At 35.1% G+C, this 11,140-nt stretch overlaps 1 protein-coding gene and 2 long non-coding RNA genes across 3 annotated transcripts; 1 reads left to right on the forward strand and 2 right to left on the reverse strand.

Moving 5' to 3' along the window:
* The first annotated feature begins 2,248 nt into the window (after window positions 1–2,248).
* LOC103960837 (GATA transcription factor 18) lies at window positions 2,249–3,872 on the forward strand. Its single transcript, XM_009373326.3, has 2 exons — window positions 2,249–3,142; window positions 3,397–3,872. Exons 1-2 carry the CDS (start codon window positions 2,627–2,629, stop codon window positions 3,688–3,690), a joined length of 810 nt encoding a protein of 269 aa, XP_009371601.1. The 5' UTR covers window positions 2,249–2,626; the 3' UTR covers window positions 3,691–3,872.
* Window positions 3,873–7,173: 3,301 nt separating this feature from the next.
* On the reverse strand, window positions 7,174–8,265 carry LOC125479670. The gene is made up of 3 exons (XR_007260161.1): window positions 8,168–8,265; window positions 8,003–8,071; window positions 7,174–7,623 (listed from the first exon to the last, which is right to left on the reverse strand). It is a non-coding gene; the product is annotated as an uncharacterized LOC125479670 (long non-coding RNA).
* Window positions 8,266–8,386: 121 nt separating this feature from the next.
* LOC103946689 lies at window positions 8,387–10,653 on the reverse strand. Its single transcript, XR_007254057.1, has 5 exons — window positions 10,256–10,653; window positions 9,864–10,072; window positions 8,931–9,249; window positions 8,691–8,741; window positions 8,387–8,433 (listed from the first exon to the last, which is right to left on the reverse strand). It is a non-coding gene; the product is annotated as an uncharacterized LOC103946689 (long non-coding RNA).
* Window positions 10,654–11,140: the final 487 nt, after the last annotated feature.

The following is an 11,140-nucleotide window of genomic DNA, read 5'->3' on the forward strand; positions in this document are numbered from 1 at the left end:
ATCCTCAAGGTTTCTATCACGAGTCATGACCAAATTGGCTTCTTTTTCCACTTTGTTTCCTACTTCCACGTGATTTCACTCGGTACGGCCGTTGCAAATTATACTAGTTCTAGTACTTACACCTTTGCTAGCTAAAAGATATAGAGAGAGCTTAAAAACTGGCTCTTATTATGGTATTGGACTTTTGGGGTTTGTTGATGTTGTTACCATCAATGTTGGTAAAGGATCGATTTTGATGGATTCCATACTCTGTAGCAACCAACTTATTAAGTAGTCATTGTATTGTTGAATAAATACTACTGCAAAAAATATATATATCGTGATCAGTCGTTCTTGTGTATGTGAGCAGATCTAGTCGTTGCATAAGTTATTCAACTATGTATCACTGTGTAATACACATTTCAATTTAAATGGCATAATTAGTCTATTTGCTATGTTCACTTGAATTCTTAAGTGTACATTCAATGATTAGATTCAACCTAACTTCACCAATGTACATTTATGCACTCTATACTTTTTGTTTTGTGAAAATCACGAACGTGAACGACATTCATCATAATACTCTTCAAGTACTCCACTAATTCTAATTGTTCATGCTTTGTGAGTTCCACAAGCAACATTGATCCTAATACTCCTCATGCTCTCGACCAATCTTAATTATTTATTTGTTTTGAATTTCAAAAGCATCAATGACACTACTCATCGTACTTGTCAAATTATATTCGATAGTGACAAGTTGTGGCACATGAAGGATTGGTTCTAACTAGTAATTCATGATTCGTGAGATTGTGTCTCAGAAGCATGAATAAAACTAATACATACTTGCTAGTGGTGTGACATTTTCGTTTTTATTTTGCAGTACATAACTACATACATATGATAATCCAAACAAAGCTTAGAAAAGGAGAGCGTGACAAAGACTAACAAGGGCTTTGAATATCTGAATATACTCGTGGCAGAGTAGGAGAGAGGGGTATATTCGAGAATTGGGAGTGAGATGAACAGACGAGTAGAGAAAGGAGTGTGGGAGTGCGAATGGGACTGGGAATAGGGAGGGGGAGAGGGAGGGGAAAGGACTATTCCATTTCCTTGGGAGGGTGGCAGTCCGTCCAGAGAGAGAGAGAGAGAGAGAGAGAGAGATACGGACAGAGGTTTGTTGATGTTGTATTGGGTTTGTGACCAGAACAGACCAGAGACTAATTAGTCCTCGTGATCGGAGAAGGCAGATCTATAGAAGACTGTTCCCGCTAGTCACGTGGGCTCTCTTTTGACTACGCCCATGACCAGAACACCAAACCCCACTATTCCTATTCTCCCCAACTCCTCATTTAAACTTTTTTTTTTTTGATATTCAAAATTTTATAAAAACTAGAAATATTGTGTGTAATTGAATTTATTTATGATATAAATTTTGAGAGATGACATTCGTTTTCTTGTGAACACTTATATAATTTTGTTTTATGTTTATTATGTTAAAAAATAAATAGAGCTGTGAAAGGAAACAATGGCCGAAAATTATTTTTTAAAGTTCACTAATGCACATGATATCATGTATGTGGTTGATAGTCAAGTTTATACTAAAGGAATAAAACTCAAGTTAGGTTGTTAAAATGTTAATTTACAGCCTATTATATACTCGGACAACAACTTTATATATTAAGGTTGAGCATAAATAAATAATTTTCGTAAACTATAATATCGCATTACATTTGAGCCTTGTGATGTCGCTTTTCATGTTATTGATAGGCACAATGGTAGACTCCAATACCATATTATAGTATGATGTTCATACTGGAGAACTTGTGGTGTTTTAAGTTGTAACATTACATAATAAAACATGAATTTAGTTAAATTGACTAGAATAATACATATGAATTTAAGCACTTTTCTGTAATTTAATATAAAATGTCGCGCTTCTAAGTAAAACACAAGCCACAAAGCAAAATAATTTTAATAATATGTGAAGAAATATTTTTGAAATTTATGGGTGGCTGTTAGCCTGCAAAATATGTGAGAATCCCGTCACATACACCACTACTACACTACACTTGTTGATGCCCTAGAAGATTATACAACACTGACTATATATGTGAGTCGTGACTCAGTCTACTTGGTCCATCTCTTTTCTCCCTTTCTCTCTCTGTAACATGCAAATTTGGGTCCCTCTCTGTCTCCATCTTTATCACCCTCTCACTTACTATATATAATACACTCTATTTGCATTTCACGACAACATCGACTGCAGCTGCTGACTGGTATTTCGCCCTTTTATTAGCTTATAAAGCTACCAGACAACCCTCCTCCTCACTTCCGTTCCCCCCCCTACTCTTCCCTGAAATCGTACACTATTTTCAGCTCTCACCTCCTCTCTCCCCCAAGTATTATTTCCACACATTTATCATTACATATCGCTCTCACTTCCCTATTTGGCTCTTGTACTTCTTCGCCTCTCCTCACTTTCTCTCTCTACTCTCCTAACTTTAAACCCACCACATCTCCTACTCCCACTCTCTTCACTTTTTTTCAATTCTAAGCAAAACCAGTTTCAGAAAACCCATTTAAAAAATCCAACTTTTACTCGAATCCCATTGAAAAAAAGGAAGAAAAATAGAATAGAAAAAAAACCATGCATAGGTGCAGTAATGGCTCTTCACATGGCGGCAACATGGTCGGCGGTCCATGTTCGTGCGGTGTCCTTCACCATACCCAATCCAACTCCTCCTTCTCCATGCTCTTCTCCATGCCTAATCACCACAAGCCGTACGATCATATTCATCACGAAACATCGTACGATCATCATCACATGTACCCGTTCGCATCCCCATCATCCTCCGTCGATTGCACTCTCTCTCTAGGAACTCCCTCGACCCGTTTGACCGACAACGACGTCGTTTCCGACGACAGGCGTGCGCGCAACGGCGAGCGGCGCTCCGGTAACTGCGTTTCCAACTTCTGCTGGGACTTGTTGCAGCCCAATAAGTCATCTCCGTCTTCCCATCACAAGAACGGCAGCCGCGGTGGCAATATCAACGGCGTTACTAACGCTGTCAGTAGTAATAACGATCCCCTTCTCGCTCGCCGCTGCGCTAACTGTGACACCACCTCCACACCTCTCTGGAGAAACGGTCCAAGAGGCCCCAAGGTATGTACCAAATTTACAATAATGCCATTTCCCATTTTTGTTTTGTATTTTATTTTGGTGGTGATGTGGTTAATTACCAGTTTATCGAAATAAAATGATGGGATTTTAAGCTTCTTGTCTGTAATCATTATCACCTATTCCCAAGTAGTCAACCCACCAATGATTTTCCCTTTTTCCTAAGCACTTTTTTTTCCTTTAATTTTTATTTACATGTACTAATTATTTTTTGTTTTTTGTTTTTGTAACTACTTTAGTCACTGTGCAATGCCTGCGGCATTCGTTTCAAGAAAGAAGAGAGACGTGCCACTGCGGCAACAGCCAACGGCGGTGGTTCGAGTGTCGTAGGAATGGAGTCTAACGGATACCACCACCACAACTCATGGATTCCGCACTCGCAGACCCAGAAAATGGCATGCTTTGGTAACGAATTTCGGTTCATCGAGGACGACACCGTGCACCACGAAAACGACATGAACGGCATCCCCTTCCTGTCCTGGCGCCTCAACGTCACTGACAGGCCAAGCCTCGTCCATGATTTCACAAGATGATCAACTCATGAAGATGTTGAAGATTACTTATTTAAACTGTTGCTTAGTTTGTTTTTCTTTTCTCAAGTGTTTTTCTGTTTATTTTTATTTTATTTTTTGGTTTCTTGTTTTTATGAAGTTACATATAAATTAAGCTACTACGACGTTTCTGTTATAATGGACGATCATGATGATTATGACTATGAGTTTTTGAACTTTAATTCTTAAAAAAATTAAAATTTAATTAAAATCTGGTATTAAGTTACATATTAATTCTAATTCTTTAATGTGTACCTTAAATTAAATTTATTCTTTAGTTTTGTTTTAATATTTAATGTGTACTTTTATTCAAGGGATCACCACCATATGAATTAAAATCTGGTATTAGGTTATATATTAATTCTAATCTTTCATGTGTAATTTAAACTAAATTTATACTTTATTTTTTTTTACTATTTAATGTGAACTTTTATTCAAGGGATCACTACATATGGAGACAAATATATATATATATATATATATATATATATATTTCAAGAAATTTTAATAGTTAACATTTTAAGAAGAGACAAAAACACAAAAACATCGAAAGCTCATCCTAAAAATATGAAAACAATTTTTTAAAATATCAGCGATACCCTTAATATGTTTGTTATCATAGCCCAGCCCACACAACTTCAAAGAAAATTAATGTGTGCCATCAGCTGAAACCACCATCGATAATTTTTGTAGGATTAGTCTTGAAATTGTGTGCCAATTCAATTGGTATCTTTATTGCTAGAATTGATCCAACCTATCCTCAACTATTTTTTGAGAATCAGTTTAACATACAAGTAGAACTAGTTTTGTATTGTTTTTAGTAGAATCAATTTGTATATTTTCAACTAAACTATATATATGTCATCAGTCTAACTTGTCCATGATATTTTTGCATAACTAATTTCAAATATATGTGAAATCAGTTTTGTATATTTTTTAGTAAAATAATTTGTATAGTTTTGTAGAATTAGCTTGTATATTTTCAACAAAACTACATACATGTCATCAGTCCAATCCCTCTTAGACTAGTTTTGCATAATCAATTTCAAATATATGTAGAATCAGTTTTGTATACCTTTGAGTAGAATCAGTTTTGTATACTTTTGAGTAGAATCAATTTGTATAGTTTTTAGTATAATCAGCTTGTATATTTAATCATCCCTTCCTCACCCTTTCTTCATTCCGATGAATGACAATGTTTACACAATTTCACTAATTCATCTATTAGTTTATCAAATCGTTGGTGACTTCAATAAATTTCCGTTTACAAAATGTAGATCTTGGATTTTTTTTTTTCATTTTACAAATTCAAATCATGGTTTTCCCATGAAATAAATTTTCGATAGATTTTATTTTGTTAACAGAATTTGAAATAAAACAGTATAATTTTGGCCGAGAAAAGCACGGCAAAAGTCTTCTGATTCATAATTTGTTGATTTGAAATTCATCTTAATTTGGAATTCACATGATAACGTGATTAAGGATATAGAACATAATTGTTACGCGATGTCAGGGAAGGAAAATAATTAATACTACTAAACTACCGTTGTTTTTCTCTAATGATCATAGTGAGCAAATCCTATGAATAAAATGTAGACTTTGCATGCAGGCAAGACATCGACAGCAAATGAGTTCTCAAGGTAGCATAATCAATTTTGTATCCGTTATAACCTAGTCTGGTAACTTAACAATTAAGGAAGAGCTATTAACAAATAGTCTGTTTGGCAGAACAAGCGACCAATATTTCTTGAACTGAGAAAGAGAGTGAAGGGACCAAGAGATGAAAGTGTGAAAAGACTTTTACCACTATAAAAAGTATTTTTGTAACTTACACTCCAATGAAAAAAAAAAGTAAATGATGTCATCTTCCACGTTATTACTTTTGTCTCCCATTGAAATATTTAAAAAATGTTGTCTCAATATAAAATTAAGTATTATAAGTATACCTTATATGTAATTTTTCCTTTATTCAATGTCTCCCCTAAATATTTGAATTTTATTTATGTACACATTTTGATTTATCAATTTTGTTCAACTTTCTCCAATTATATTCTTTTAAATTTACTTGAATGACAAAACATTAAAAAAAATATGACATATAAAAAAATGTAAATATATAAGTATACCGAAAAAATATTAAAATGAATTGATGTACCTAAATGTCTGTATCGAAATATATTATAATGAAATATTGAATTATTGTACTTAAATATTAGTACCAAAGTGTATTATATTTAATTAATATACCCAAATGTCCATACCGAAGTAAATATACCAAAATATACTTACTTAAATGTCTATAACAAAATATATTATGACGAATGCAATGAAAATGAAAATTAAATGTAATTAATATAGTAAAATTATGAAGGAAAAAAGAAACAAAACATCAAAAAATAATTAAAAAAAATAAGAAACTAAAATTAGATTCTAATCTTACACAAAGTTAATAAATTTAGCATCTTTTTTAAAATGAAGTTTTTTACTTTAAAGTTATGCTGAGATTGCATGCGTACCGTTTGATTAATTAACTTGATAAGTTTGGTTCACTTTATTATTGACATAAGCAACATTCAACTTTAAAATACATTAGACATATCTACACTAAAACAATTTGGGTGTAACAAACTAATAACTAATATGACTACGCGCACATATGCGATAAGTTTGACCGTATTTTTATTTCTTTTGGATGAAGGCTATTTATAACTCTAAATTGTAGAGGAGTGATTCAAAGAGTGATTCAAATTCTGATGCAATTCTTTTGGATGCAACTGAGGATGTCCATTTAGTCTAAGCAATGTAGCTATGTTCAAACCTGTGATTCTTTTGACTCTCTTAGTTTTTAAATTTTTCGTTATACGATTATTAAAAACCATAGGAGGAGGAGTACCAGGTACTAGACGGCTATCACTTATGCAATGAACTGTAACTTAAATCGGAGGCTATTTTTTTACTGAATTTCTGTCACTACAAAAAAAATGAGCACTGCACACAAAAAATTATATGTGCCTTTTGAGGCCAAAAAGCACCAACATTTGTGCTCATAGACCAATAGCAACAGTGCAGCAACTAAGTTTGTATCTGTGCCCTCTATGGGCGTCACCATTACTTATAGCACACAATATGATGTTTTGTGCCCAAAGCTAAGCACAAATACAACCCTTATTGTGTCTTACCTCTAATAAAGGCTACTGAATGTATGGTGTAAGATGGGCACAATTGCTATTTTAAAGGCTTAGATTGCTGTATAAATGTTAAAGCAAGGGCACAACTTTAAAATTGTGCCACTATTATATTTTAATAAATACAATAAAACTCCAGCACAATTAAAAATTTGTGGCATAATTGGATATTTTTATTTAAACATGGAAATCATCAGGTTGCTCATAGAACCTAATTTCCACCTAAATTTAGAAACTTACAAATCATCCATTACAAACTAAACATAAATCAACATAGCACTAAAATAGTGAAGTTAATATATTACATAACCCATGTTCTCGGCTAAGACCGATTCATGCAACCTAACAATACAACCCATCCAAATGTTAAACCAAAAAATACATGTTATCCTATGCTGGACATACCCGGGATTCTCTATATACAACAAAATATAACATATCCAAGCTTGTATCCCCAAGTCAAACGTACTAATGGTTAAACTAGCAATATATAAACAAAATACACATCTACAAGGGCTGCTTGATGACAACTAACCAGTATTCTCACTTTGGCAGTCCTCATGCATCATAGCACTAGAAATTGGAGGTCCACACTGCACATTCTTGTCATTTCCACCTTCGAAACGCGTTGAAATCTGAGCGTGTGAGCTTCCACACCCTTGCTGCTGATATATATATCTTAGAATGACATTCCACCCCCTCCTGCCAATATCCTTTTAGAATGACATTCCTACCCATTTGCAAAACAAATTACAAACAAATCATAAGAGTATCTTCATTCAGAAAACCTGACTTCTAAACATGTCAATGTCCAAAATTCTCCCATTTTCAACATGCATTTTTCAAGAAGAGACATACACTGGCACACATACAATTAAAATCATATGAAAAAAAGAGCCAAGAAATCACATAAAAGTATCAATCTTTGAAATTTTATTTTCCTTTCCCCCATCACAGCCAAAAAATAAAGGGTAAGTCTACAAATATCAATTTTCATGCCACAAATTTGTGATACATTACAATCTAAAATCACACACATACATCATGCATATACATACATCAGAGGAAAGGAAGCAAATATTTTCAACAAACGCGATGTAATTCCTTACCTGAGAAAGGTTTGGCCCGGTGATGTGTACTATCCAAACTTTGCACATCCAGAAAGTGAAAAATATGACCTACCAAGGAAATCAGAGCATGCATGTGTTAGGTTTATCATTTGTCTGTCAAACTGTGCAGTAGAGACCAAAATCAAAGATATTGGTGTGTTTTACCTTTGAATTTTCCAGTTTCCAGACTGATTTGCAGTGGCGGACTGCATACGAAGTTGCAGTCCTCCTTGATTTTCTTTTGCTTAGCAGGAGAAAATGAGGCTCTGGGTTCGTGAATAAGGTCAGCAGTAGTATTTGCAAATAAACAACGATGTTAACTCTCATGTATACGTTCACTGATTAGATTCGATTGAATACCATTTTCTAGGGATGTAGAGCTCAGTGATGATTGACTCCTCGTTTTGCATCTTGTCGATTAAGATAATAACCTAGAAACCAAGATCAAACAAACATAGAAACATATATGAGAAATTACACGAATCAGCAAGGATTTTAAAGATTCGGAATGTAATGAAGAGAGGAAAACATGCTTATATGGCTAATATCATCAAAGAAATTGCAAAAAACAACAAATGGGGAAAATTACAGAACATGGGCATTTCCTAAAACTCCCATCATGTTTTCCATTCCAAATTTTTTTGGGCATACAAAATGAAGCTTATGGAATGAAGAGTAAGACTATTACCTTTGCCAGACCCAAAGTGGTTGCAAAAGCTTGAAAAACCACGTGCCAATCCTACCAAAGTCGAATCGACAACCGAAAGGAAACCCATTAAACCACATTCCAATTCAACCAAAATTCAAACTTCACCTCAAATTAGATCAACAGAAAGAGAAATAGGGGAAAACCCAAATGCCATAGGATAGAAAAACAGGGGAGAGGGAGAGAGGGAGAAAGGGAGAGAGGGAGAAAAAGGGAGATTACAATGAGTGAGTGGGCAAAATTTGAAAGCTTCGGTGAACTCGTGGCTCCCCTACGACTCATTGCATCAATAGGATTAGAGGATTCTGGAAATAAAAAAATTACCGAACGACCATAAATTCAATTAAATAAAATTTTAAGAATTTCGTAAAATCCTGGAACGAATGCTCACAAAAGATGAATAACATATAAATTTAAACAACAAAAAAATTGAAAAATACCTCAACAGAACAGATGGGCAATAGTTATAAACTATTGGCCTGGAAATAGTTGACAAACCACAACCCCATGTCCATGATTTCAACACTGTCAATGTCATCACCTGAAAAGGTATGTAATATATGTTTGTTAATTTCTACAACTAAAATAAAAAACCAACATACTTACTCATGTGTTATGTTTTGTGAAAATCCAAATGAAAATGTATTAAAAAAAATAATAATAATTATACAGTAGCAACTCTTCATAGAATTCTTCTTCTATCTCCTCCACTTTTTGACCACGATATCTGCTTCCATATATTAGGTAAACAACACGTGAATACATTTAGGATAGAAAATAAACGTTTATGTTAACCCTGCACCAATCAGCTAAATTTCGCAGTTAGCACAACATTTTCATTCCCTACTTAACAGTGAATTAACTATCTACCACTGCCAGATAAATAAGCATTGCTCTTAAAATGATACTTATTAAACTTAACCTTCTTCTTAATTAACACGAAACCGCAGATAATCACCCAAACCAAACTGTTATTCAGTATATAAAGCAAATTACAAACACTTGGAACAAACATTTCAAATTATAAGATCTAATTATGCAATTTCAACTCGATTTTCCTCCGACACAATCAAATTTCACAAAACTAAACACGAAATGCATCGAATTTGAGGGCTTAAGAACAGCATTAGGTGCAAAAACTGAAATTTCAATCACCTCGGGCGATCAGAAGCAGAAGGAAGAAGGCCGAGCAATCTGGCACACCTAAAGGAGCTCAGAATCTTCTCGCCGACCTTTGACAAATCCATCGCACCCCCTTAATAGGGGACCAAAAACGAAACCCCAGAGCTCTCACTGCCCTCGCTCAAATCGCCATTGAACACAAACGGATTCGCCAAAACACTGCCGAAGGGAGACAGATTCAGCTGCATTTCAATTCGAACCATGGAAAATGACTAACCCAATTTTCAATCACTTAAAAGTAGATCGAGTGAGAGAGAAAGTATACTGTCGTAATAAAAAAAATCAGACAATCATGATTTTCTATCAGAGCAACCAGGAAGAGAATAAAATCCCCTAAAATCCCCAAGAGCAGAGAAAGAACTCACCGAAATTGAATCGAATGGAGAGAACGAACCATTGATGAGGAAAGTGGCAAACCAAGGAGAGGGGCGACGTATGAGTGAGTTTTGGGCTGTGGGTTTCGGATTTCTCGTTCAGGGGAAATGGAGAGGATTCTAGGGTTCGGGGAAGCAAAGAGCAGGGAGAAATAAGGAGGAGCCATCCGGATACCCAAAAAACGAAACGATTTCTAGGGTTTGATGGAGATGAATGTGCAAAATGAGAGAAAAGAAAACTAATAAGGGAAATTAATATCTCTGATGATTCGCCCAAAATCTGACCTAACACACTAAAAAATTCGAAAATAATCCACAACAAAAAGGCAGAAACGTGACAATCTAAGCTGATAAAAAAAAAAAAAATTTAAAAAGCACTTATCTTTCGAAATTCAAGCATGTAGATCCGGATAACCCGTATGGTTTTCTCTGACCATCCCCACTCTCCCACTTCTGAAATCCATGACTCATACCTCTCCTCTTCGCTCTCTTTCCATCGTCATCTCTCTCTCTCTCTCTCTCTCTCTCTCTCTCTTTCTTCCGCTCTCTGTCACAGTCTCCATCCCCCCGAAACCCTCATCGAAGGACAGCACACAACAACCCTCGAACTCAGTCAAAACCGAGAAGATATTACCCACTTTCCCACTTCTGAAATCCATCAGCCATACCTCTCCCCTGCGTTGTCTTCCCCTCGAAATCTCTCTTTCTCTCTGTCTCTCTCTCTCTCTTTCTCTCTCTGTCTGTCTCTCTGTCTCTCCGTTTCTTCCGCTCTCTGTGAGAGCTTCATTTCCCCGAAACCATAAATGAAAGACAGCAAGTGCAACCCTTACACGGCAACCCTTTAATTCACTCAAAACCGAGAGGACAAAATTGCCC

The sequence above is a fragment of a genome, unplaced genomic scaffold, assembly GCF_019419815.1.
Source record: "Pyrus x bretschneideri cultivar Hongxiangsu unplaced genomic scaffold, Pyrus_bretschneideri_v1 Contig1, whole genome shotgun sequence".
NCBI classification, from domain to species: domain Eukaryota; kingdom Viridiplantae; phylum Streptophyta; class Magnoliopsida; order Rosales; family Rosaceae; genus Pyrus; species Pyrus x bretschneideri.